This window comes from Vidua chalybeata, chromosome 22 (genome assembly GCF_026979565.1).
Source record: "Vidua chalybeata isolate OUT-0048 chromosome 22, bVidCha1 merged haplotype, whole genome shotgun sequence".
Classification (NCBI taxonomy): Eukaryota; Metazoa; Chordata; class Aves; order Passeriformes; family Viduidae; genus Vidua; species Vidua chalybeata.
The window spans coordinates 650,970-678,180 of NC_071551.1; the positions used below are offsets into that span (position 1 = coordinate 650,970).

The window sequence follows — 27,211 nt, forward strand, 5'->3', positions numbered from 1 at the left end:
CATAGGGAAAGTTGGGGCCTGTTGAGTGCTGCGATGCAGAATTGGAGCTGGGTCTCACCTTGCACTTTCTAGGAAGGTCCTGCTTGACCCCAGCAGTGTCAATGGGGCTCGTGACCAAGTCACAACTGCTCCACAATGGGAACTGGGGGGGATTCCTGTTCTCTCCTGGCTGGCTCCAGGGGGATGGGGGAGGAGAAGGGTGTGGGGGCTCAGGGCTGCCCACAACAAGCTTCGGATTTACCAACTCCTTGGAATTTTGTTTCTTTTTTTTTTTTTTTTTTTTTTTTTATCCTGCTGTACACGTCCCGTTCTCCAGACGGGAATCTTCTCACCGCCCTAGGCCCCCGGTGGGCAGCTGCGGGGGCTCAGCCTCGCGGGAGAGATGCCCGGCCCGCGGCCGCGGGCGGTGCGAAGGGCGCGGCGGCGGGGGCATCCCCCCGGGACTCCCCGCCCCTCCGCCCCCCTCGCCGGTGCCGGCGGCGCAGCGAGCCCCGGCGAGGCGGATTTGGGCTGAAATCACGGCTTTCTCTGGATGATCGACAGCTCCGGGAGAAACCATCGGCGGGCCGGGGGGAGCCGCCGCCCGCTCGCCGCCCGCCGCCCCCCGCCCGCCGCCGGCCGCCACCGCCCCCCCCCCCCTCCGCCGCCCCCCGCTCCGGCCGCCCCCGCCGCCCCCGCGAGCAGCGCGGCCCCGGGGCGGGGCGGGGCGGGCGGCGCGGGGCGTCCCCCGCGCGGCGGCGGCGGTGGCTCGGCCCGGCCGCGGCGGCGGGGCCGGCGGAGCGCTCCGTGCCCGCGGCCGTGCCCGCGCCGGCGGCGGCCCCAGCGAGGGGCTCTGGGCTCTGCGCTCCGCGCTCCGCCGCCTCCATGGAGCGCCGGCCGCGCCGCCTCTGATGCCCGGCCCGGCGCGCACCATGGGGCCGCTGTGGCTCTGCTGCCTGCCCCTCGCCCTCCTGCCCCTGCTCGCCGCCGTGGAAGGTAAGGGGGGCGCGCGGGGGGCGGGGGCCCTGCGGGTAGGGCGAGCCCCCTCCGGGTTTTCCCCGTCTTTTGGGGGATGGCACTTTACCCCCTGCCCCCGTCCCCGCCGCACGCCCTTCTGAGGGGAGGCGAAGTTTGGGGAAGTGCTACCCCCCCAGCTGGAGATGTCGCCGGAGCCCGGTGTGTCCTGTATGCCACCCGCCCACCACACCCCCCCCCCGTCCCCAGACCCTCCCGATCGCTGGCCGCCCTTCTCCCCGCCGGAGTGGGCATCCCTGGGTACCGCGGAGGTTCCCCCAGGGATGCCCGGGATTCACCGCCCCGTGCCCGCTGCTGCTCTCGGGAGATTCTTTGGGGTGCCCCTCCGCCAGGCCTTACCGGCGTTCTGAAGCTGGTGGCCGGCTCCCCTTTGGCGCCGTGGCGTTCCCGGCTTCCCCAGGAGGAGCCGAGCTCCCCGCCAAGGTCCCCGGTGCTCAGACAAAGCAGCGTGAGGCGGCAGGTGGGGAGCTCCAGGGCTGGGTGTGCGGGGACGGCGCCGGGTGGGAGCCCCACGGTGGGGTCTGTGCAAGGGGAGAGTCGTTCTCCTGCTCCCCAGCCATCCCAGCCATTCCTGCCTGCTCCCCCACGCCCGCTGCATGGACACCCTGGGAAGTGCCAGAGAGCTGGGTTGGGCAGGGGCGAGGGCCAGGTGTCAGGCCAAAAACCGGCTTGTCCTGGAGCAGCGTGGTCCAGGGATGCCTGTCCATTGTGGAAGGGTCATGTTGGAGGGGCTGGGCGGCTCTGCTGTTCCTCTGGCTCCGTTGGGCTGGTGGACAGGCTGGGTGGCCACTGCTGGCCCTGTGTGTGCTGGGAGATGGGAGCCACTCGGACAGTGTTTGTCTGGAACATGGATGAGGCACCATTTATTAAGTTGGAGTTTTGGGAGATGACTCATGGGTTGGCCAGCTATACATCGTGATATTTACAATATGGGAGCTTGGCATAAATAGGACTATTTACGTTGCAGCGGAGAGTGCTCGCCAGCTCTGCTATTCAAATGAGCCCAGCATGGTTTTAATTATGGGGGGGAGGGTTGGGGTGAGGAGCGTGTTTGTGAGAGCATACGTGTCCGTCCAGGACGTCTGGCCCGATCTGCTGGTGGCCTTGACACTTCCAGCGGGGACTGGGCTTGGCCAGCGGGGCCCATGCACACTTGACCATGACAAGCTGGTGCTGCCGAGTGTGGTGTGCCGGGTGCCTTGGGCAGGGATCGGGTGACACCTCCACCCCTCCTGCTCCTCCTGCTGCCCAAGAGGTGCTGTGGGTCAGTGCCTGGCTCCCAGGGCTCCCGCGCGTGGTCTTGGAACATGAGCGACTTTCCCACCATCATGGCAGGAGCGGCAGGCACTGGACGCATGAGTGCAAAGGGATGGGGAGTGTATCTATGAACAAGGGGCTGGCCAGTGCAGGTGGGGTGTTTCATGCACCCAAGAGGATCGCTCTAAGGTGTGCTCCTCCACGGATGGGGATGCTCTCAGGGAGATGGTCAGTGGGCTTCCAGTAGCCATTCCCAGCCGGGGCTGACTGTGTTAGTTTGGGTTTGGCGTGGTCCCCCCCGTGCCCCTGCTGTTGCCTCTTGCCCTGTGAGTGTGTGTGTGTGTGTGTGTGTGTGTGTGTGTGTGTGTGTGTCTTGGGGCTGTGATGGTCGCTCTCAGTGTTGGTGCGGGCAGCCAGATCCCTAATCTAGCCTCCCAGGAAAAAGCTTCTGGAGAGCTGGCAAGGTGAAGAGATGTGGGATGCAGCTCCTTGGGCGTGCCTCTGCTCCTTCCTTTCTGGAACTGCCTCTTCCCACCGCTTCCAAAGTGCCTGGATGTGGTGTCCACCTGCACCTCTGAATGCTCTGGATCTCTTCGGTGTGGACAGATGGACCCAACAGTAGCTGCTGGCCATGGAGGTAGTGGCTGGATCCACCATGTTCCCACAGCTGCAGGGAACCTCCACAGTTGCGATGCCCTCCATCACCAGCCCCAGCATATTCCAGGGCCAAAATGGGGGCAGAAAGGATTGTTCAGGGGAAAACTACAATTCTGGAGGATCCTGCCTCTTGAGTCCTGTTTTTGGCTCTGTCACAGAGAGCGTTTCTGTACTGCTGGTAATTTCACTTGTCTCCTCTGTGCCTCAGTTTTCCTAATTACAAGGCGTAAAATAATCCAAGCATCTTTCCCAAGGGAGCCGCGAGGTTTTGTTAATGAACATGACAAAGTGCTTTGGGATCCGTGGTTGAAAGCGCAGCCTTAGTCAGTGCGGCTGTGTGTGGGGTGTTTATTTATCTACATGCTTTATATTTCTCTGTGCGCTATATATTCACTTGCATTTAACAAACTTTAATTAGAAACAAAGCCGATAGGGAAGGAAATATAAACAGGAGTGTGCATGGAAATTGGAAGTTGATTGCTCACTGGCCAGCAGAACTCATGGTTCGGGCTCGGGAGGGAAGGCTGTTTGGTTAAAACCGCCTCTGTTAAAAGGAAATGTAAAAAGAACGTGAAACATAAATCAGTATGGAAAACAGGGAGGTGGATGACAACATACATAAAGCAGAGGTTAGGAATTGCCTATAGTTGTGAAGGCAGTTGGAAGGTAATGTGTCTGCAGCTGAGAAAGTTCAGGCTTCTCAAAGGAAAGTTTTTTGTATGTTTTTCAAAAAAAAAAAAAAAAAACAAAACCCAAACCAGAAAGTCAAGAACAAAGGAGTCCTGGAAGGGTCTGGATCCCACACCAGTTGGTAACGCCGCTATCGCTAACGGCCCCGCTTTGTATTCCTGCTGCGTAGGCTGCGCGCTGATCGCAGGACTGACGCTCCCGAGGTATTTTGGGGGGAGCTGGGAAGGACACGGAGGTATTTTAAAATCAACAGCCTGGCTAACTCACATGCAAGGAGGGAAAACCAACCCGATGGCGTTCTTCACCCCGGTGGAGTTAACTTTTCACAAACCTTGCGGTGCTGGCAAGCTTCCCGAGGACTGGAGGAGAGCCAGCCCTGTGCCAAAAATGCAAAAGGAGACACGAGATGGCCCTGCTATCAGTGAGGGTGTGGGCAGCACGGAGCCAGCAGCACGGAGGCAGCGACAGGCTCCAATGGGCGATGGAGAATTGCCCGGCATGAGTTTTGCAGAGAAACAGGATCAGGGGTGAGGGGACTCGATTTTGAGCATCAACTGAGCTGAGCAATCCTAATCCTGAGCCCAGTCTTGGGCTTGGAGAGGGATGCAGGGGCAGGAGGGCTGTATCGGCTCCTGGGTTGGGTATTCCCAGGGCATGCTGTGGCTGAAGTGCTGGACATGGACATCCCTGCCCATCCTCCAAGCGAGCTGGAAACAGGACTTCAGTGCTTCTGCATATTTAATAGTGAATTATAATATATGTAATATTTACGGCACTCTCAGACACATGGTGGGATTGTTAGGGGGTCCTATGCAGGGCCAGGATTTGGACTGGATGATCCTTGTGGGTCCCTTCCAACTTGGGATATTCTGTGATTCTGTAGTATACAGTATGTTTAATTTCACTTCTGCTGTAACATATTGCAATGCTAAAACATAGTCTCTTCTCCTGTACCTATGTTGAGCACCTCCACATGGGCTGTGTGGAGATGCCAGGGACACAGGGCTGGTTTGGGCCTTTATGTATCCATCTTTTTGGTCTCCATAGAGGAAGACTTGAGCCATTCCTTCAGGGTTACAGTTACCCAGAGCATTGCTTTGACCTTGGTGCTCCATGGAGATGGATGTTCCAGGTGTGCCAGGACCATGGGAGCTGCAGGAGCCTCCCAGCAAGCCTAGCATGCTCTGGAGGGATGCAGCAAAACAGCAGGTCCAGGGAAAAACACAGCATCTGTCAAGAGCTGATCCTTCCTGCGAGCTTGAGCTCCAGATCTGCAAACACTCTCCTCAGAGCGGGAGGGGAGCAAATGTTTTGGGACAAGTGGAACTGAGGAGCAGAGCAGAGCCTGTGGTTTTGGCCTGGCCCTGTGCCACCCGTCTCCCTCCTGCTGCTTTCCCCTCCCCTCCATGTCCTGGGTTAATTTTTGACAAGGTACATTCCTTGCACCCACCTGCCCTTTGCATTATAGGGGCAGCAAAAGGGAAAGCTCCTTTTGGAGACCAAATAAATTGGTGCCTCATTTAAACATCCATGTTGCTGCCCTTACTATGCTGTTCTGTGGCTTTTCCAGGCAGGAGCAGCAGACCTCTTAATACCTGCTGACTTTCCAGCTTCTCTGGGTGACAAAACATAGGGAGAAGATGCTGTAGGGGACAAGATTTCAGGGTTGGTGTGGCCACTGATGTCCCCCAGCTTCTCGTGTCACCTCACAGAGCGTGTGAAGGGAATGCGGCTGTGCCTTGGGGATGCTGTGAGGGCTTTGGGGCTGTCCCCAGGGATGGGAGCAGCCGTCCCCTTGGAGACAGGCTAAGGACCTGCCTGCACTAGTCAGGGCCCTTTGTGTGCACATACCTGAGCTGCTGGAAAGAGGGGTGGGCACTCAGGAAACTGCCCGAGGAACTGGGTAAACAGTGGAGGCTGTGACAGCTCCCGAGGCATGATTGCTTTGGAGCAAGGGGTGAACGAGAGCCTGACCCTCCACTCCTGCCCCAAAACCTGCTGCTCCCCACACACCAGCCCTGCTGGGATAGGAATGAGGGTGGCTCTGGCTGGGAGTGGGGTTCCCATCCTGCCGAAATCCCGTTTTTATCGAGGAAGAGCCACGTCAGTTCCCACCCTTGTTTGTAATCCCTCCCATACGTGGATCTGGTTTTATAGAGAGACCGGGGCGAAGCACAGCTGCCAATTGGATCTCGCTGGGATGGGGGGAGTAGGGAGATGCTCAGAGGCAAAAGTTCAGCCGTTAGATAAGGGAAAGGATGGGGCCTCCAGTGATAAGGGGCTGAGTGCAGCATGGGCTGGGCGGGAGGGAGGGAGGGAGGGAGAGGCAGCATGAGGCGTTTGGAGGCGCTCTGCCCGGCCTGTACCCAGGGATGCAGGGGATCACTGGGAATGCTGAAGGTGGGCAGGGACCCCTTGAAGGCCAGGTGACAGCAGGAGGAAGGGTGTGAGGAAGGAGAGGTGCCTGGGGATGTGCAGGGATGTATTGCTAATGTCTTAACGTCAGATGTTTCTGGAACGTGCTGGATGGATGGCAAGTTGTGCCAGGGTGCAGACACGGTTGGCTGTGCAGGGCATGCCAGCCCCCTGAGATAATCAGGATGAGGGGAAGGAGTAAGTGAGGATCATGCTGTTTGCCCCTCCCTGAGTTTCCTTGCTTGGGATGAAGGGAGCAGTATCAGGTCCGAAAGGAAGTGTGGCACTGATTGCCAAGCATTAAAGGAAGATGGAGGAGGCCACGAGGGCAGAACATACAACTGTAATTGGGGCTGGTCTGTGCCTCCCTAAATGTCACATTCAGAAATGATGGTTTTAGTGGCTGAGAACAGTTGTGGTTCTTTGGAGAGCTCACAGGAGGAAGAACTCTGGATTTAGACCCAAGCAATCACACACAAGACATCGGATCTGCTCCACGGGAACAGATTCAGTCTCCCAGTGGGCATGAGGAGGGGCTGGGGAGCTCCAAAAGTTGGTGAAGCTTTCTCACTTGATCCAATAAATTATCTTCTTTCCACGTTACCTCTCTCAGAGTCAGACCTTTGCATCCATAAAGCAACCAGCACTTAAAAACACCACATAGTAATGGTCTCTGAGTAAAGCAAAGTGAAGGAGCTGACTTTGTGAAGGGAGAAGCTAAAATAGGAAAATACTTGCCCATGATGTAGGAAATTAAATTAAAAATCAGATTAAATTCATGCAGCCACTTAACATGAGTTTCCTAAAAATAACCAAAAACCAACCAAACTTGATTAAATGGCAAATTGGAGGAGATCATTGGAGGTAAAAAAATGTTCTTCACAAAGTGCAAGTGGTATCTAAAAGGAGAAAATAAAAAAATCAGAAAGTGTGGTCTGGTGAATGTGAAGCAGTATAAGGCAGTCTGAGAGGAGTTTGAAAAATATCTTAAGAGAAGAAATTGTTTATCCCCCAAGATTCCCCTCAACAAATGAGTATTGGGAAGTTAAATGTGCAGGATGGAGCCCTTGGGGTGGAGGGGGATGACTTCAGTGTCACCCCAAGTGGCCAAAGGGACTCCTGCCAAGGACCTTTGCTTCCCAGGGCAGGGCTGGGAGACTGTTCTGAAGTGATGGCAGGAGAAGTCGTACTTTACAATAAGTCAATAAAATGAATATTTGAGCCAGAGTAAATGGGACGAGCATCCTTTAAGAAGATCTCCCTGGGTGATCCAGGAGACTCCAGAGCAGTAATTTTAGAGGAAGGGCTCTCTTATGGATTAAAATCTGCTTAAAGAAGGGGAAACAAAGAGTCAGTTTTCCCACTGGACAGGGTCAGCGTGAGGCTTGTGCTGGTGATGTATTCATAAAGCAGAGAGGGCTGGGAATGGGAAGGCGAGGAGTGTTTGCAGATTATACAAAATTATTCAGGATGATAAAAACAACAGTTGTCTTGAAAATATTGCAAAAGGCTCTCATGACACTGGATAGCTGGGCTATAAAGTGGCAGATTAAATGTAGTCAGGGATGAATGAAAAGGGATTCACATGGAAAAAATTACCCTAAACCCATGCATGCACAGTGGCAGTCTTTAAATTACTTATTAGCATTTTGAGAAAGAGATCTTAAAGTCATTGTGGATGGCTCTTTGAAAGCATCAGCTCTGAACTGGGAAAGACTGGGAAAGGGAGTGAAGATGCTTGTACAGGAGAAGTACAGGGGAGAGGGGCTCCGGGAAAGATGCAGCTTGGGGAGGGAGGGGGGGACAGAGGTGCATTGGACTGTGGGAGGTGTAAAGAAGAGGGTGCAGAAAGGGTGATGATCCTTTATTTTATATTTTTTCCCTCTCTCTGGAGTTCTCAAGCAGAAGGTTTCCCACCAGGAGCAATGGAGGATGGAGGTAGGGTGGGGTGAAGCCCAGCCCTCCCCATCCTGGCTACGAGGGGCATCGGGTACCCTTGATTCTGGTGTGCTCCCTGAGCATCCCGGTGCACTGCAGGAGGTGGGATGGGAACCAGGAATCCCTTTGGCTCAGCCTCCCATGGCAGATGTGGTATTTGAAAGGAAACAGGGAAAGATGCCTTCTCTGGGCTCCTATACTGAATGTCCAGGCTCAGTGGGATCCGGCTGGCCCCCAGCTCCCAGTTTGGCTTTCAAGATCCGCAGCTTCCAAGGCAAAGTGCTGGGGAGGTCCACATCACTCTGGGTGCTCATGGCCCTGAACCCTTTGTGTCTGGGGGCACCTTTAACCTTCCACAGACTCTTGATTTTGGCCGGAAGGCCAAGGAAGGTTCCTTGGAAAATGCCTGTTGGTGCTTGCCTTTGCAGAAACTCCTCGGAGTTTCAGAGGCCAAGAGCACCTGGTTGGAACTGGGGAGGAGAGGAACTTCCCTGAGCCCTGGGTTCACCTTGAGGGGCTGTTGGCTGGGTTAGGGGAGGTGCTCGGGCCCTTGCCTGGCAGCTGAGGGGGTTGGGGGTGGCGAATGTGGCTGAGTGGGTGAATCTCCCTGTGCAGAGGGGACACCTTGAGCCGTGTAGATATCCCTGGGCAGAGGGGACACCTCGAGCTGTGTGGATGTCCCTGGGCAGAGGGGACACCTTGAGCCGCTGCGGGCTGGTGCTCCCAGGGCCAGACAAAGGGAACAATGGGCTCGGCTGCTGGGCTTCTGGGTAGTCTGCAGCTGGCTCCAAGCCCCCAGCCCAGGAGAGGAGGGGCAGGCAAAAGGTCTGGAATCCCCTCCAGATTTTGGGGACATGGGGACACCCAGCTGCACCCAGGCTGAAGGACAAGCTGTGCCCCTGGTGATGCACAGGCTGGGCAGCTCGCTGGCCGTGCCCAGCTGGGCTCTGTCTGTCCAGCAGCAGGCTGAGGTGAGTCCTGCTCCATGGGAGGTGTCATTTCAGCTCCCTAAATATGTCCCCAAAGTGTGTGGAGCCCTGCTGGAGCCTGGTGAGCTCTGGTTGCATATCCATGGAGGGACCTGTGTTGGGAGGCTTCTGCAGCACTGCTCTGCTGAGAAGCAGAGGAGAGGAGAACCAGGGAGGGTGAGGATGGTCAGAGAGGAGGCTGGACCCTCCAGATCTCCTGTCAGGACCCTCTGTGAGCCTGAACAACTTCAACAGAGGGATACAAGAGACAGAAGGCATCTCCATCTTGTGTAGTCCTCATGCACAGGCTGTGGGTGAGAAGCAGTGGTGAGACAGTGCAGGTTCTGCCTATCCCAGAGTCTCTCAGGGCAGGGGAGGACTGATTGGAGCACTCTGCCTTGGAGCAGGGGACATGGAGTCCCTGGATGCTCCTTGGTCTCCAGGCTCTCTTTGAGCCTCCCAGGAGGCCACTAGTTCCTGCAAAGTGGCCATTGAACCCACACACTTTGGACTGCTTAAGGCTGGAGGGTGGGACAGCATGTGTCTTGGGACAAACCAGGCAGGAATGGGCTGCTGAAGTGTCTCCAGGTATGTGGTTGGTTTCACCCAAAACAGGTGTGGATGTGTGGATGTGTGTGTCCTACCAGGACCCAGATCTGCCTGCTTCCACTGCTCTCTACTCCCAGGCAGATGCTGGTGGCCCTGGCAGGTACTCCTGGATGGAGCTGGCATCATCGTTCCCTGCTGTTGGCTCCCGTCACTTGCTGGTCAGTGTCCCCAGGTGATGCCTCTGTGAGTTTGGCTTCAATCCTTTCTCATGAGATCCATCTTTCTTGAAAGCTTTGCCTTGGCAGTAGACTTTTGGATGGGAATAATGTCCCAGAAGGGGGCCTTGGTCCTAGAATCATAGAATCATTGGCTGGTTTGGGTTGGAAGGGATCTTAAAGCTCATCCAGTTCCACTCCTGCCATGGGCAGGGACATCTTCTACTGTCCCAGGGTGCTCCAAGCCCTGTCCAGCCTGGCTTTGGACACTACCAGGGATCCAGGGGCAGCCACAGCTGCTCTGGGCACCCTGTGCCAGGGCCTGCCCACCCTCACAGGGAACAATTCCTTCCCAATATCCCATCCATCCCTGCCCTCTGGCAGAGGGAAGCCATTCCCTGTGTCCTGTCACTCCATCCCTTGGCCAAAGTCCTTCTCCAGCTCTCTTGGAGCCCCTTTAGGCACTGGAAGGCTGCAGTAAAGTCACCGTGGAATTATGAGATGTGTCCAAAACACCTGTTTGTGGTCTTGAAGAGCTGGGAGTGCTCTGGTCTGACAAATGCCTGTGCAGCTGGTTTGAGGCGAGGTGTGGCAGAAGGTCTGCTGAGGATCAGGACTGGGCCGCCCAAATGAGCTGGGTGCTGTGGATTGGAGATCAAAGAAGCCCTGGGCCACCACAAGTAGGTTTGTGCTGGCCAGGCAGCCCCCAGGCAGTGCACACCACATGCTGGGAGTGAGCTGGGCTGGAGCACGGGAGGGTCACATCTCACTGCGCTGAGGTTACGATCATGTTTCATGATTTGCTTTGCTTGTAATCCTGTTTCCAGGCTCCACAACTGCGACTCGGAAACCTTCACGGTGAGCCTCACTTCATAAATCTTGGTCCTGTTTTACTTTTAAGCCTGTCTGGTATCAGAGGATAAAGGGAGCAGAAGAAATGCGTGACCTGGGGGCAGCATGGATGGAGTGAAACAAGATGTCCGGGCTTGATAGAGCCTGCAGGGATGGGGGCTGGCCAGGCTGCAGGGACTTAAGTGCAGCATGCCAGCCATGGGGAGGCATTTCCTGTGGATCTCTTCTGAGGGATCTCTCCTGCAGGATCCCAGTATCTCCAAGGCTGCTTGCAGAGTGCCTTTGAAGGTGTCTGAGCACTGGTTCCGTGTCTCCAGCCTTTGTATGCACATTGTGACACCTTTGTAGTAAATGGGAGCAGGCCTATGACTCCCTGGGCATTGCTCTGGGAGGGAAAGCAAGCTGGGGATATTGCATTTTCATTGTCTGGGGAGCAATTCAAATATTTTCATTGCCTGGATGTGAGGAATGGCAGGGTATTGATCAGCCAGTGCTGGAGTGTGCTGAGAGGTGAGATGGAGGTGTCAGCTCCTCCAGGCTGGCTGCTGGCATGGGGCACTGAGGGGTTGCATTAGGCAGAGCAGAGCAGCCCCACCGGGGATAGCTTCCAGCCATGGAAATAGCTGCAAATGCATGGATGGGCAAATGCATGGATGGGCAAATGCATGGATGGGCAAATGCATTCCCCAGGCAGAGCCTGGAGCTGCCCTGTCCATGCCCTGTCCATTCCCTGAAAGTGTCTAAGGCCAAGCTGGACAGGACTTGGAGCAATCTGGTCTTGTGGAAGGTGCCCCTGCCCATGGCAGGGGTTGAAAGGAGATGGTCTTTAAAGTCCTTTCCAACCCAAACTGTCCTGTGATTCGATGAAGCTTGGAGAAAGCCCCACTCCTTCTGCCTGCCTTGCAGGGGTGATGGATAGTCCCAGAGGCTCTGGAAGGATAAACTCAGGCGTGGGTGTGATGCTGTGTGGAAATGCCTTGACACAGGCTCACAGCAGGGCAGCGGGGCTGCCATGGGCTAGAGGGGACAGAGTGCCCAGTGCCCCCAGGGCTTGTCCCTATCCCCTGTCACCTTTGGTGAACCTCTGAGAGTCTAGACAGCTGCAGAGCAGTCGGGAGCAGGGCGGGCACAGGGAAGGTGCTAATTAGGATGTTGGCAGCATTAGCAGGGGTTGGTGTTTGGCTGGTGGGAGGTGTTGAAGAGGCAGCATGCACTCTGCTCCATGTCATGCTCGGTACAAAGCTCAGGGCAGCAGGCTGCTCACACGTCTGCAGGGGGGACAAGGCCAGCTCGGGGCTGATGGAGCCATCCAGGGGTAGGGGTGTGCTGCTTTGAGCCCACCTGGGGCAGCGGAGTGACAGCTTGATGTGGCTTTGTCCTGGGGCTGCTAGGAGCATCCCCAGTGATGGGGAGCTACCTCCTCTGTGTGGCTGTGCTGCTGCTGCACAGAACCAGCCCTGATACACCTGCTTTTCTCCTCCTTTTGGCTCCTCACCTTTCTTTTTCCATGGTTGTAGGTGAAATAGAGTAGAGGAGCTGCTCACATTGCTTTTGGGGTTTTTTTTAATCTGGTATCAAACTTATGCCATCACATTGAATAGCTGCCATGAGATTTTGGTATGACTGACACCTGTTCTGGCTTTAGAGCAGCAGCTTTTGATACAAACAAATCCTCTGGAAATGCTGAGTTTACTGTCAGCTGCTCCCATGTCTCGCCTGGTCCCTGTTCCCAGCTTTGGCTAAACCTTGCATCACTTGGGAGGTTGCTGATGCTCTGGGCAGTGGCTGGGTAGGTCTCTTGAGCTCCACTGGTTTATGGTTTGGGGGACAGGCAGAAGGTGCAGGCACATGCAACTGAGGTGTTGCCAGTCTGGTCCCTCTGGGCTGCTGAGCAAGTGGCTGTCCCTGTCCGACGGGACACGGCTCATGGGTGGGTGTGCACATGGCAGGAAAATGGGCACAAGCCAAAAGCTGAGCGAGCCAACTCGACCGTTGCGGCGTTCCCTTTCATCCCCGGCTCTTCCGGGAGCCCATCCTTCCTTATCTGGGGGGTTGGGGGTGAAGTTCAATCTTTACAGGCTGGGTCCCACGGTGCTGCTTTGCTTCTCCCAGTTTCTGTTGGTCCCTGCATAAGAAAAGGTGGGGCTGCAGGGAGGGGAGCTGAATTTTGGACTGGGAAGTAAGGGATGTGTAAGGGCACACTGCCAGGGGCTGTGGTAGGTTTGGGAGTAGCACATTTGGGACCAACAGGAGGGACCATTGGAGCCAGACGTCCCCATGGCGTCTTGGATGGGATGGCAGGGGCTGCCCATGAGGGTTTTGTGCTGGGGGAGACCAAGCAGGTCACCCTCTAGCAGCAACCTTGCCCTGTAATTTGGGTGGCCTAAATATGACCTGAGCTCCTGCTTGTGGGTGCTGAACCCTTGGAAAGCTGACCTGGTGTTTTACTGTGTTTGGGAGGTCCTCAGTGTGTGGGCTACATAGGGAAAAGGGAAAAAAAATGGGATTTGTGAGGTCAGCCCTGGGTGTGTCATCCACCAGTCCTGAACTGCTCAGTGGCCAGAGGGGTGGAGAAGGGCTCAGCCTTCCATGGGTCTCCTGGGGATGCCAGCAGGCCGTGGAGCTGTGGTGACGTGCCCACCCCATGTGTCACCATCAAGGTGCCCATTTCCCTGGTGGCGTGTCAGGGTCTGTGCTGAAGGAGGAGCCCTGTGAGTGCACAGGCTCAGGTGAAGCACCTGGAAATTCTTTGGAGTCTCCTTCCCTGTGGTGGCAGGAATGTGCTATACACTTGTCCAGGACTAAAATAAAACTGCTGCCCAAGTCCCATCTGAGAGAAAAAGCCTGGGGAGAACACATTCGTCTCCTGGCTGCTGTGGTGGGGATGCTCAGTGAGGGGTTCTGATTTGCTGGTGGTTTTTATTCACTGAAGAAGTCACTGGTGAACTGTTGTGCTTGGCATGCTCCAGAGCTGTAACTCTCGAGAGGGCTGTGGGCTAATGTGGGTGGTGAGAGCCCACCTAGAGTGGGTGTGTGGTGGCCGTGAGGGAGATGATGCATCATTTCAGGGAAGTGTCATGAGGGTGAATAGACAAACTGATGGATGAGTCAACAGACCCAAGGAATAGATACAAGAAAAAGGCAAACCTGGCTTCTCTTCCAATTCTATAAAGATAAAATGAAACAAACTTCATGCTTACATTCCCTGAAGAAATCCCACCCACCAGCGCTGGGGAGACCCTGCTGGTCCAACATCAAGTGATCACACTCTGATAATGCACATCCTCCATACCATCCTCATCAATGTGTTACAGCTCTGCCCTTGCTCCAGCCCCCAGGCTTTTCCCTTCCAGCTACGAAGAGGGTCTGGAGCAGGGCCTGGCTTTGCTACACCTGCCTGTCCTCCAGCGTGGGGTTCATGTGACCCTGTGCCAAGCCTGGGCTGGGATTTCCCACCCTTCCAATCTCTCCACCTCCAAATCTTTGTTTCCTCTCAGACAGTTCAATTTGCACACCCTTTGGGTGGTTTGGCCCGGGTGGGCTCGGTTTCCTGGGTCAATGTCTGCTGGAACGTTTGGATGTCCTCTCTCAGGGAGGACTTAGCCCGTGCTGGGGACTGCGGTCTTAGCTACAGCCATGGAGCGTCAATCTGGTAGAGGCAGCGGGTGATCCACAGCTTGGAACATCTCAGTTTAGTGAGGCTGGCTCAAAATCAAGTGTTTTAACCAAGCAGGAAATGTTGCTGTGGGATTTCTCCAGTGTTTTAGGAGGGTGGTGGAGGGCTCCGTGCTCATCCTGGGGCTGCTGCTGGGAGAGGAAGACATTGAAGCCCACTGCTGAGAGTGTGGTTTTGTTGCATCTGCTGCACCCACACCAAGTCCTGCAGGGGTGGTTACCTTTGCCCTGCTCTGGGCTGCAGTCAGAGTAAATATTCACTAGAGATGTTTTGTTTTGGTGTCTCAGGCTCACAAGGCCAGTGGAGATGTGAGTGGGGATCCCTAAAGCGGGGCTCGCCAGCCTTTAATACTTGGACTACTTCTGCTGCCTGTGCTTGCAGGGCTCTGGTGGGGATGAGACATGGCTGGTCTCCATGGTTTTATGTGGCATGGGACTGTGCCAGCAGTTTAATCACAGCTGAACCCTCACAGACCAGCATAAAAAATGTTGTAGTTGGGATTAGGTTACCCATCCTTCCTATAAAAGACTCTATAAACAGTCCATCAAGCCCCAGCATTCCTGTGTTGGCTGTGAGGTCCTTTGCACTTAATGGGTCTGACATTTGCTTTGACTAAACCTCTTTTGGGGGAGGCAGTGATATAAAGCAGTCCCCAAAGAATGGGGGGCTTGCTTTTTGCTTGCTTTAGTGGGGGAACCCAACTGGGCTGGCTTGGCAGAGGCAGTGTTGGATGTCAGAGGATTTGGCTGGGAAGGCAGAGGGTGAGACGCAGCCCAGAAGGCAGCGACAACAGCAGCTCCTCCCTCCCTATCACTGAGGGCTTTCTCTGTAGGGATTTGCTCTTTGCTGGGGTCTGAGGATTTTCCCTTATCTTGGGGCAGGCAAGAACCTGGGACTCCCTCTCCCATCTCCCAGCACACTTCAGACCTGTCTTGTCTCTGCTGTAGCTGAGTAATGCTCCAGAGTTAAAGGTCCCCAAACCTTTTAAAAAACCTAAAGCTCGGTCTGGGGACCAAGTGGTCTCTTTCTAGCTTCAGGTGTGCTCCCACGTTCACCTTCCTCACCATGTCCTTCATGTATGATGCCAACCATGGAAGGGCTCCTAGTTTAACACCATCCATGGACTTTCTTGATATGCTTTTGAGTTTTGTTCATCATTTGGGGAGCCAAAGGGGCAGGAAATCAATGGATACCCAGGAAGGAGACTTAGGTGGTGCTGAGGGTGTTCCTTATCCTGGTTGCTGCATTGTTGAGGTGGGTGTGCACACCTTGGCCATTCCTTGGGATAATGCAGATGCTCCTGCCTGGGACAGTCACCTCTCTCCTGGAAACCTTAAAGCCATAGTTATGCTCCTGCTCTCCCAGCAATGTAGGGAAGGAAAAGCCCTAATCCTCCTGGCTGCCAGGAGGTCCCAGCTGTGGTGGCAGTCCTGTGGGTGACACCTGCCTGCTTGGAAAGGGGCTGAAGCCATCCGGTTGTTCCATACACAGCGAAGGTTTGTCGGGTGGGAACTGCTTCCGTGCTGCGGTGCCAGAGCTGGGCACGAGGGGCTGTCCCTGATCAGTGCCACCATGTCACTGGGACCATCTGGAGCTTTTCCCGCCTGTCTGGTGCTTACATCTGTTGAGCCACACCAGCTCCAGGGCTGTTGCTGGAGGAGATCAGGCTTTCTGATGCTTTTCACCACTGAGTTTAATTAATTTTAAGGTTTTTACTCCCCTAAATTTTCTTTGAAGATTATATGAACAGTTTTATCATTATCACAAAAATGGGATTTCTAATGTAAGCTGGAAGCAACCCCCCCCCTTCAGTATCCTGCTGGGGGCAATTCAGCTCACCTGCCTGGCTGGCTGATCTCAATCATAAGACTGTCCTCAGAGGCCCTTTTCTCTCTGTTCCTATCTGGAGAAAATTAACAACTGCATTAAAGTGGGAGCATTATTTTTTCATATGGCGAATGCCAAAGAAGGTGAATCCCATATCCTTCACTTGAGAATGCTCTGCAAGGCTGCAAGGGCATTACCCAGCTGAGCAGTGGTTTCCTTCATCCCTCTCCATCATGCTGACTAATGCAGAAATGAACCCAGGGCTGGTTCCCGTGGAGCCCACCGCGGTCCAGCACTGGGAACTGTTGCTTGGAACCTGCCACCTAATCAGTTCTTAATGCCTTTTGTAGCATATATTTTGATCTGGAGTGCAGGCAGTGGCTGGCACAGTGGCTCTGTTCCCCAGGCTGCCCTCACATCTCCTGATTCCAGCACTCAGACACTCCCCTGCCTCGTACATAGCTTCTCTCACCAATCAGACTTGTAATCTCAGTGAAGAATGAAATCAGATTTGTTTGACAAGACCTGTTTCTTGTAGAAGTATGTTGACTGGTGCTAATTATACTCCTGTTCTTTAATTCTTTATGATTGGAATTACATCAGCTTTTTCATTATTTCCCCAGAAGTGATTTCAAACCGAGCGAGACCTTGAGTGCCTGCCTCACGTTGTAATCCTGGTGCATCACTAGACGTGATCCTTCTGCTCTGAGATGCTCTGCATTAGTGTCTTCAAGGACTTCCCAGCTTTCTTCTTCTCCAGGCATTCCCTCATGGGCTCTTGCTTCTTAATCTTTGGAGTCTCTTGGGTCTGTCACTGTGAAATGTGCTGGATTTTTTTAGTTCTCTCTCTTTTGTCCCCAGCTGGCAGCTTATCCCCACACAGATATAATACACAGATAGCATTCCCTGGCACAGGCTGCCCGGGGCAGTGGTGTAGTTGCCATGCCTAGAAGTGCTCAAAGGCATGTGCATGTGGCACTTGGGGACATGGGTTAGTGGGGAACTTGGCAGTACTGAATTAGGGGTTGTAGTCAATGATCTTGGAAGGCTTTTCCAACCCTGGTGATTCTCTGATCCCTTAGTCTGTGGGCCATCCCTGTAAGGTATCCATAAAATGCCCACAATTGCTCAGAAAGTGTCCACTGAGTTAATGAGATCTATGACTTTGAGCTCTGTCTATTGTGATGGTCCCTCAGACAGGAGAGGTAACAGAGGGGATGGTGATACTCTCTGGAAACAGTGCTGGAAAGAGCTACCCAGGTTTATTCCATGCCCAGTTACTCCTGCAAACTTTGACCAGTACAGGAACCATGCTGTGAAGTTTTCTTGTGGTTTTCTCCCATTTTGATAGTGGCTTGTCCTAGAATTTGATTTTTCATGTCTGTTGTGGAGGTGTCACACAGGAATTTGATGTGGTCATGGTTTCTTGGGCTTGTTTATGGAAGCATCATCACTGAAATGGCCAGAAATGAAGATAAACAATGGCTGGGGCTTCTCCCACCTCCATAAGGCCACTGTCTGTGGAGAAAACAGCCGAGTTGTTTGGGCACCATGTGGCCCCGCTGCATCTGTTCCAAAGTCTCAGTTATTTGCTAAATGCTTGCAAACTTGTGTGATTTTTAAGGAATTACAGCCAGACGTTCCCTGGCTCGTTAGTTATGTATGAGCTAAGGAATCCTGGTTACTCAGGGGAGGAAGCAGCCCTGTCCTCTGGAGGGCTGTGGAATAACATCCCTCTTTCCTAATAAAGACACAAACTGGCTGACCATGGCCACCCTTCACACACCAGGAACTGCAGTGAGGGAAGTTCTGACTGTGCCTAGAGTAAAAAAAAACCTGTTAATCACTCTGGGAGTGGAGCAGGACTGAAACAGGGCTCAAGTCAGTGACGGCACATTGAGCCCTGAGCTGTCTTAATACTTTTCTCTATGTTTCTATGAATTGTAACATTTTTACTTAGCTTTTTCTCTGTGTGCTGAAAAGAACATCATAATAACTTTTTCTTGTCTTCAGACGTGGGTTTTCCAGAGGTTTCTTTTATTCACTTCCTGCCAGTCACAATAAAATATGGATTGTGCGTATTCTCCTTCTATTTCTCATGGATTGCCTTTTGTGTGTGTGGCTGTCACAAACATGTTGATCCTCTGAGGCTGGTTTTGGTTGAAGTTGTTGTTTTCCTAGATTGCCTTTATATATATAATAGTTAAAACTTTTCTTACAGAATCATAGAATGGTTTGGCTTGGAAGGGACCTTAAAGATTGAGTCCCAAGCCCCTTTGGTTTCCATCTGTACTTTTTGCTCCTGTTTCCTGGTTGACTCTGATTGTAAATTTGATGAGATTTTGGAAATTGATACATTTGGATGAACAGGCAAAGCCATTTCAGGTTTGACCTGTTCTCCCTTTGGCCCACACACATTGCGGTCATCAGTGCTGAGACAACTCCATGCTTCCAGTCCAGTGATTCAGCCCTCATTCCGTGTCATTATGAGGTCCAGAATTGGATACCTCAGGGTTTTTATTGCACTCTGTGCATTAAAATTATGTAACGAGCCCGTCCTCACCACTGGCAGGGTGTGATACAGTGGAGCAGTGACAGATATTGACAGGTACCAGTGTCTCCAGGCAGGGGAGAGGCAGGAATGTGCTGGTGAGAGCTGGGTCACGGGCACTGTGTCATCACGTGTTGGCTTTCCATCACATGTGTCATTGCACATCGTCACAGGCATGTCCTGAGCATGTTTATGATTTATATTGGTGCAGTGGGGGCTCAGCTGAGCCAGTGTGAACTGAGGGGTCTTCTCCACTATCCTCTACTGCTGAACTTCCCAATTCATGGAATCACAGAATCACTGAGGTTGGAAAAGCCCTCCAGATCACCAGACTCAATCGTTAACCCAGCTCTGCCATGTTCACCACTAACCCATGTCCCCTAGTGCCACATCCACGTGGTTTTTGAACACTTCTGGGGTGGTGACTCCATCACTGCCCTGGGAAGCTGTTGCCAATGTGTGATCACCCTTTCCATAAGGAAACTTTCCCAATATCCAACCTGACCCTCTCCCGGCACGGCCTGAGGCCGTTACCTCTCCTCCTGTCCCTGTTCCCTGGGAGCAGAGCCCCACCTGGCTGTCCCCTCCTGTCAGGAGTTGTGCAGAGCCAGAAGGTCCCTTCTGAGCCTCCTTTTCTCCAGGCTGACCCCCTTTCCCAAGCCTGTAGTGTAGAGCAGTCCCAGCTGATGGATTGATGTGGCAGTGATGGCAAGGGTGGATCCCATCCTTTGCAGGGAGCTGGAGGACACATGGTGTGGGGAGGTGGCAGTGCAGTCTGTGGCAGCTCAAGGCAGGCATGCTGGTCACCCTGCACTCACCTCTCCTGGCTCTCACTATCCTCCTCCTCAGGAGCCCTGCCCAGATTTCCTGGTGAGATGGAGAGGGGAGCCCAGGACTTCCTCAGCCTCGGGTGAGGCACAGTATCAGGTGAGCTAACAGGATGTTTTAGGACTGAGGAAAGACCACTGATGGTGGATTTGAGAGGACATGCAATGACCTTTGTTAGCAGGAATCATGTCCTGCTTAGCTGCTGGAGAAGGACCCACTGCCCTGGCAAAGCCAGCCTTCACCTGTGAAGGTGGCACCTGTCAGATATTTGCAGATGTCTCTTGGTTTTGGGCTGTGCAAGCCCTGCTGTCTCAATGCATTGCTGCTGTTTAAGGAGTGAGAGTCCTCTTGGCACCACTGGAGGGTGGCTGAGCCTCTGGATTTTTGGGATGGAATGCCAAGGCACAGACTTGCTTGTGTCCCTGAGCCTGGTGTTAGTCTAGGGAGCCCCTGCCTTCCTCCTGTCTCGCTGGCTTCATGCATCTGCTGGGTTTTTGCTCCAAAACACAATAAAGAGGAAGCAATGCTATGTTTTCCCCCACCAAAGTTCTGATACTCAACAGATTAACATCCTGGATTAGGCTGAGGAGAGGTGTTGTTAGTGGGTTGTGGGGGCTCCCGCATCCTCAGGTGGCTCATGGGGAGATGTGAAGGAATGATGTTCCCAGCCTGTGTTCCCAGACAGCCTTCCTGGGGGCAAAATGTAGAGCTGCAGTTGTAGTTCCATTTTCCAGCAAAAGGGAGCACTGGGTGTTTGAATGAGATAGTGGCTGGGATAATTATATAGTAGTGATTTGGGATTCTGCTGTCTCTCTCACCTTCTAGAAGAGCAAGATTTATCAGCTCCATCTGTGATCAGAGCAGATGTCCAGCTCTGGTTCCCTGTCCCCAAGGTCCCCCTGTCCCCAAGGTTGCCCTGCCCCCGGCTGTAGCGGTGATCAAGGTGATGTGGATTTGGGAAGCCATTCCTGGAAACCTCCAGTGCTGGAGATCCCCCAGGTCCCTGGTGGCTAGACTCAGGGCTGGACAGCCCTCCTGGGGAAGCAGTGTCCTAAATGATCTGTTAATATCCAACTTGAACAACCCAAGTCACGATTTATATTTTAAAATGGTCTCTTGTGGGTCAAGATGTCCACCCTGGAGTGACTTGCTGTTCTCATTTTATGGGATGAGTCACTGTTCTTGTTTTATGGGATAAGATCCCTTCTACGTAGCTGAGTGTGGGTGAGGGCTGTGTTTTCCCTTCATTACTTCCAGCTTTTTCCTTTATGAAATTGCATCTGTCTGGGAATGGCCATGTTCAGGGTTTAAACCGTGTTTTTGGTTCTCATTCTACCCCAGGTGTTGATGGTACACAAATAACTTTGCCTGAATGTGCCAATCCCATTTGACCGTGGATCCCCATTGCCCCAGAGATCCTGTCTCCAAAGGCTGGGGAAAGAAGCACTTGGGAGGAGGTGGGAAAGGAGCTAATCCATAAGTTTATTTGTCTGTAAGGCATGGCTCACAACCTTTCTGTGTGCACAAACTGGAAATGTCTGCACACATCCAGAATTCCTCACCGCAATGCTACACTAAACACTGGAATCATCAGAGGTTCTGTTCACAAAGGCATGGAGTGATAGGATAAGGGGGAATGGCTTCCCATTGCCAGAAGGAAGGATTAGGTTGGATACTGGGAAGAAATTCTTCAGTGTGAATGTGGTGAGGCCCTGGCACAGGTTGCCCAGAGCAGCTGTGGCTGCCCCTGGATCCCTGGCAGTGTCCATCCAAGGCCAGGCTGGATGGGGCTTGGAGCAGCCTGGGACAGTGGAAGGTGTCCCTGCCCACGGCAGGGGGTAGAATGGGATGAGCTTTAAGTTTCCTCCCAACCCAAATGATTCTGGGATTCTATAATTCTTTTTTCTTGGAGCAGTGATTTGCAGTCCTGTCCCAGCTTCCAAAATCTCCTGACTCAGATGGGGGTGATTATTTGCAGGTAGCAGAGCTGCCTCCTCCCACATTCCAAAGCAGCTCACACATGGAGGATGCGGCTGTGAATGATGACCAAGTGTGGGAGCAGGACCATCCCAGATCTGGGAATGCTCCCCCCATCCCTGCTCCAACCTGGTCCCTCACCGTTGGCTGCAGCATGGTCTTTAACAGCCCTTTCCTTGTGAAATCAGAAGGATTGCGGGCTGTGAAGTACAAATGATTTGTACTAAGTGCTGTGTAATGGAATCCACTTGCAGCCTTTGGTGACTGTGTGTTTCTAATAAAAGCCTCTGGAGTGAGGCAGGGCTCCCAGCTGGCAGGGGTCAGGGTGGTGGGGAGGCTGGGCCCAGCCTGCGTGGTCCCCACGAGGCTCTTGGGCATCTGGGCTGTCTCCTGTGAGGTGGAGCTGCTGGCTTGGAAACAGTCAGCTCTGGAAACCCACAGGGTTGTGAACCAAGGGGAAAAATATATTGACAGAAAGGCTCTTCTAGGGGACTGTACTTTCTCTGTGCTGCCAGCAGAGATGTGGGGTTCAAAGAATCATCAAATCATGAGATTTCCTGAGCTGGAGGGACCCACAAGAACATTGGAGTACAACTCCTGGCCCTGCTTAGGACACCCCAGAAATTCCCACCCTTTGCCTGGAGCTCTGGCAGCCTTGGGGCTGTGCCTATTCCCCGGGGAGCCTGGTCGGTGCCCCAGAATGCTCTGGGGGAAGAATTTCCCTGATACCCAACCTGCACCTCCCTGACACGGCCTGAGCCGTTCCCTCGGGTTCAGATGTGGGGTTTGGGGGAACAGGGCAGCAGCAGAACGTGTTCTGCATCATCATGGGACACAAAACTGCCCTGAGGATACAGCTGCTGGCCCTCAGGCTCAGGCTGGCCCTATATTGCCTATATGTGGCTCCCCTGGCGAAGGGGATTCCATGGAAATGTGGGATATACAGGGCTTCAGCCTGGAGAAAAGCACGTGGGCAGTACCTGGTGCTTTCAAACCAGGGAACAGATGAGTCACCACCCCAAGAGCTGTTGCAGAGGTAAGCAGGGGGTTCACACCTTTAATGTGCAGTTCTGCAGCATTAGGAGTAAGGAGAGGTTCCCACCGTGCTCCAGCAAGAGATGAATTTACAGGTGTGTCCTGGAAGGGCTTAAAATTGGCTGGTCAGAGTTAAATACTCCAAGTTTCCCATCTGCAGCGAGTACCAGTGTTGGGAGAGCAGTAAAGGCTGGAGGAGGTGGATTGGTTGCACCTGAGGGAATTCGGCACATCAGGGAACAGAAGTGGGTCTGAGTATGGCCACACTGAATCTGTGAGCACAGTGTGATCCTCAGCTGTGGGGCATAACCAGAGCAACCAGGAAACCTCTGGCTCTGTAAACACCTTGGAAATGGGATACTCCTGGAGTGCAAGAGCTGCTCAGGTCCTTGGCTGGTGAGCCAGGACATACCTGCACGTTCTGCCCTTGTGATACCGAGGCCAGCCCTGGGGGCCTCTGGATCTGCTTCTGGTGTCCACAGCCAAAGGAGAATCAAAACAAAAATAAACCAGTTTAATGGTCATGACTCAAGGTGTGGAATCCTGCCTGTTGTTGGCCTTATTCAGGAGACTGAGGAGTGTCTGCTGCCTTGTCTGCTGGTAGCGGCCTGGAGGAAGGATTGTTAATGGAGAAGGTCTGTTTAATTAGACAGGGCAGGACTCTGTGGCTTGGAAGCTGGACTAATTCAGCCTGGTAGAGGAGCATATTTTTAATAACATGTCTAATTAACTGTACAGCAGATCACCCAGGGGTGGAGTTGATTCACTATTGCTCAAATCTGTAGATCAAAGGTGCCTGATTTCTCATAAACTGGCTTTGACCCCCAGGGCTCTTCCCTCTGGCTAATGCCTCTCCATCTCCAGCCATCCCAGGCACGTTCTGGCCAGGCAACCTGGGTCACACCCTCTGCCATGGGCAGGGACACCTTCCAGTAGACTAGGTTGCTCCAAGCTCTGTCCAACCTGGCCTTGAATACTTCAAATGGAAGGCTGGAGATACCTGGACACAAGCTGCTGATCTGGGTTATCCTTCTGTCACCTTCCAACCACATGGATCTTGGCCAGTGCAGAATCACTGGCACTTACCAGTGCTGCTCCTGGTCCTTCCCCATGGGCACAAACTGGGGCTGGGTCTTTCCATGCTGAGCATTTTAACAGCAGCATTGGCTGCTTCCTTCTGAAAATTCACCCTTGCCTGAGTAACCACGGGGAAATCCTTGCACCAGAGCTGGGCAGGGTTGGAGCAGATGTTCCCCCCTGACCTGTGTGACTTCAGGATTGATGGAGCTGGGAAGTGGCCTTTGTTCCCCTGTCCTTGTGGCTGCTGCTGGCCAGGACAGCCAGACCTGCTGCCAACAGCTCCTGGCCACAGGGCTTTGGGACCTGCTGCCCCTGCCTGGGTGGGGCAGTGCCCGGTGCTTCCCTGCCCTGTAGCACAGAGGGGGTAAAGCTGTTTTGTTCATGTGTGTTTGGGGGTGCTCAGAGTGGTGTTTTTCAGGGTCTGATGTTTCTCTGCTCTGCAGGGAGCAGAAACATCTTGGTTTTTGGGGGACTGGCCAAAGCAAGCGCGTCCCTCAGCACCAAGTGGGAATTTGCCAGCCTTGTGCCATCCCTGTGGGGAATGCTGGGGGGGCTCTGCTTGCAGGCACCACCTGCTCAGCTCCATCCCAGGTGCTACCTCACAGTACCCACCTGGTTGGTGGTGGCAGAGCTCTTTGGGTGTCCCCTCCTGTCACCTTTGTTTCTGTAGTGCAACATCTTTGGGAGCTTTGTCGCAAGAGTGACCTTGAGCAAATCCATGATATCTGCAGGCAAAAAAAAGTTACCAGGGATGAAAGGCACCAGAGGTCTAATGGTCTTGTTTCACAGCCTCCCAGCTGCTCTGTGCTGGAAGCCAGCTGGTTCTCGAGAGCCATCACAGCTGACTCCTGCAGGGATGCTCCCCCGGCCCTCCACCTCTCCCATCACTCCATGGCTCCTTTCCCAGGCTCCTGGGTGCAGTGTTTGCTCCCTGCACACTGTCCCTGGGATCAGGCCCAGCCTGGGGACATCATGGCACGGGCACAGTAAGTGTGTGGAGCTGAGGCTTGGCACTGCCATGTTGTGATACAGGGAGTATTAAAGTGTGTGCTGTGCTTGGAGTGGGACAGCTTAAAGGTTTCACCAAGTTCCTTGAATCAGAGAATCCCAGAATGGTTTGGATTGGATGGAATATTAAAGCTCATCTCATTCCATTCCCTTGCCATGGGAAGGGACACCAGAACTACATTAAGAGTTAATTATTTTCTCTGAGCAAAGTAAACAAAGGCTCAGCCAAGGGATTTTTATCCATCTATAAATCCTGGGCAGTGTGAGAGGGTGGAGGCGGCCAGCAGCCCAGAGCATCCCACTGGCCCTGGTGCCTCAGTTCTCCAGGCAGGATAAATCAGGAGACATGGAGGAGGGCTGCAATCCCCTGCAGGAGGGAGGGGTGCTGCTCATGGATCAAGGAGGTGATTTTCACCCCATGGACATGTTTTCCACTGCCCAGGCTGCTGCAGTGCCATGGGCTGCAGACATAGAGTCCCAGAATGGTTTGGATTGGAAGGGACCTTAAAGCTCATCCAGTCCCACCCCCTGCCATGGGGAGGAGATCACACCTTCCACTTTCCCAGGCTGCTCCAAGCCCTGTCCACTCCTGTCCTCCAGTGGCCTTGCACACTTCCAGGGATGGGGCAGCCACAGCTTCTCCGGGCACCCTGTGCTAGGGCCTCCTCACCCTCACAGGGAAGAATTTCTTCTCAGGATCTAATAAAATCAATCCTGCTGGCAAGGCTGGGAGTGGCTGGTACCCCCTTCTCTACCTACCAAGCACATGGGGTTGGAGGAGCCTTGCCCTGTGCTTTTGGGGTGTGTTACAGCACACCAGAGGCACCTCCTGTAGGCCTGGCAGCACTGGCAGCCCCAGGCTGTGCTCACCGTGTCAGCACCCTGCCCTGGGGACAGGTGACCCAAGGGTCACATCTGAGCTGTGGTGACACTGCAGCTTCTGGGTTCTCCTCGGCACTGGTGGCTCATCAATGTTTTTGGGACGTGCCGTGGTGCCAGTGATGCCCACACAGGGAGCTGAGTGCAGCCTCCTGCTCTGCCTGGTCTTAGTGTGGCCACTCAGCCCAAGCTGCTCATGTTCCTGCCAGGAATTCTCTGTGCATCCCTGTGCTCCAGCATCTCTGACAGCAGTGCAGGGTGCTGGGGTTCCCTTGGCCATCATGGCTGGCTGAGCAGCAGCAGGACCTGTAGGATGCTCCCAGGGGCTCCAGGTCCCAGAAGCACGGGAGAGGATGGGGGTGCTGAGGGGCCAGAGGATTGAGTGTGGTGCTAGGAAATGGGAGAAGAGCAGTGTCCACTTCTCTTATTGCTCCCTGAGATTTGGGTGCATCCCTGGGTACTCAAGCACATCCCACAGGTCACAGTCTGTCCCTGAGCAGTGGATGGGGCATCAGCCCTGGAGAGATCCCTTCCATCACACTTGTGGGGTTCAGGGATCGCTGGGAGTGCAGCAGCAAGGGGAGGATAAACTTGCTGCTCCCTCACGTGTTTCCCTCCTGTGGACATTGATTTATAAAGGCTGTTTCATGCTGAGTAGGGAATTTGGGGGATGGGGCATTCACTGCACAGCACTTTTCACCTGATTTCCCATGTCAGGGCTGATGTCAGGTAATGCCTTGGTCACCCTGTAAACTAAATTTTGGAAGTGTGGTACCTTTATGAGGCTCAGGCAGCAAACACTAAATTCTGCAAAGCTGTTAGAGGTTGTCTGGGAGTCCTTTGCATCCTCAGAAGGTGCAGGGATGCTCTCTCTTGGCAGAGTGGGGAGAGAGCAGCGATGCAACTGGAGGATCCTTCCAGGGTCCCCAGGATGCATCCATGCAGAGAGTACTGGGAGTTTGGGGTGCCAGGGAGAGGCTGCAGACACAGCCTGGCTCAAGGACACGTCACAGCAGGAGCTGCAGGTGCTGTCTGTGTCTCTGGGCACTGGCAGTGTCCTGTGCTGACAGGCCCCAGTGTTGCTGATGGTGGCAGGGGCAGGGTGCTCTAGGCTCACTGATCCACAGCCTGTTCCAGGGCAGGCAGTGCCAGGAGCTCTGTGCCTCAGTTCCACTGACAGCCTCTGGAGAAGAGCAATCTCTCCTCCTGGCACAGGTGTTGCTTTTACCCACAGTGAGAAAAGGCAGTGAAAGAGGAACCTTCTCCACTGAGGAATGAAAGAGGGATCTTGCACAGTGGCCCTGGCAGACCTTCCCCACCTCGGCTCCTGCCCATAGGACACTCCTGATGGCCTGTCCTTGCTGTCCTGTTTCTGTGCTATTGGGGGTGGCCCCAGCCAGGCAGAGGAGCCACAGGTTCATAGTTCATCTGATACCTCTGCTGCCTTATCCTCAAAGCTTGTTCAGGGTGGGGGGTCCATTGCTGCACCTCCACAAAGCACTTGAGATGCAGAGCAGGGAGGTTCTAGTGCAGCCTGGAGGGTGTGAGATGCAGAGCAGGGAGGTTCCAGTGCAGCCTGGAGGGTGTGAACCGCCTGGAATTTGTCCTGCAGAGCTCTCAGCACTGGATCTGCCCTCCCTGATGCTCATTCTGCTGTCCTGTATCCTGCCTAATGCCCTGGTCATCTCTCTGGTTTTACTTGGCAGTGTGTTGGCTGAGTTGTCTGGGTGACTGCTGTGGCTTTCACAGAGCTGTTGGGCTCTGTTTCCCCTCCCAGGATTTGGTGATCATTCCT

At 53.9% G+C, this 27,211-nt stretch overlaps 1 protein-coding gene across 2 annotated transcripts in view; it reads left to right on the forward strand.

The window, feature by feature from the left end:
• The first annotated feature begins 885 nt into the window (after positions 1 to 885).
• EPHB2 (EPH receptor B2) overlaps positions 886 to 27,211 on the forward strand; it is a 127,819-nt gene continuing 101,493 nt past the window's right edge. For both annotated transcript variants that reach the window (XM_053963153.1, XM_053963155.1), the window contains exon 1: positions 886 to 975. In XM_053963153.1, coding sequence (XP_053819128.1) covers positions 891 to 975 — 85 coding nt within the window. In that variant the 5' untranslated portion in view covers positions 886 to 890. The remainder of the gene's footprint in view (positions 976 to 27,211) is intronic.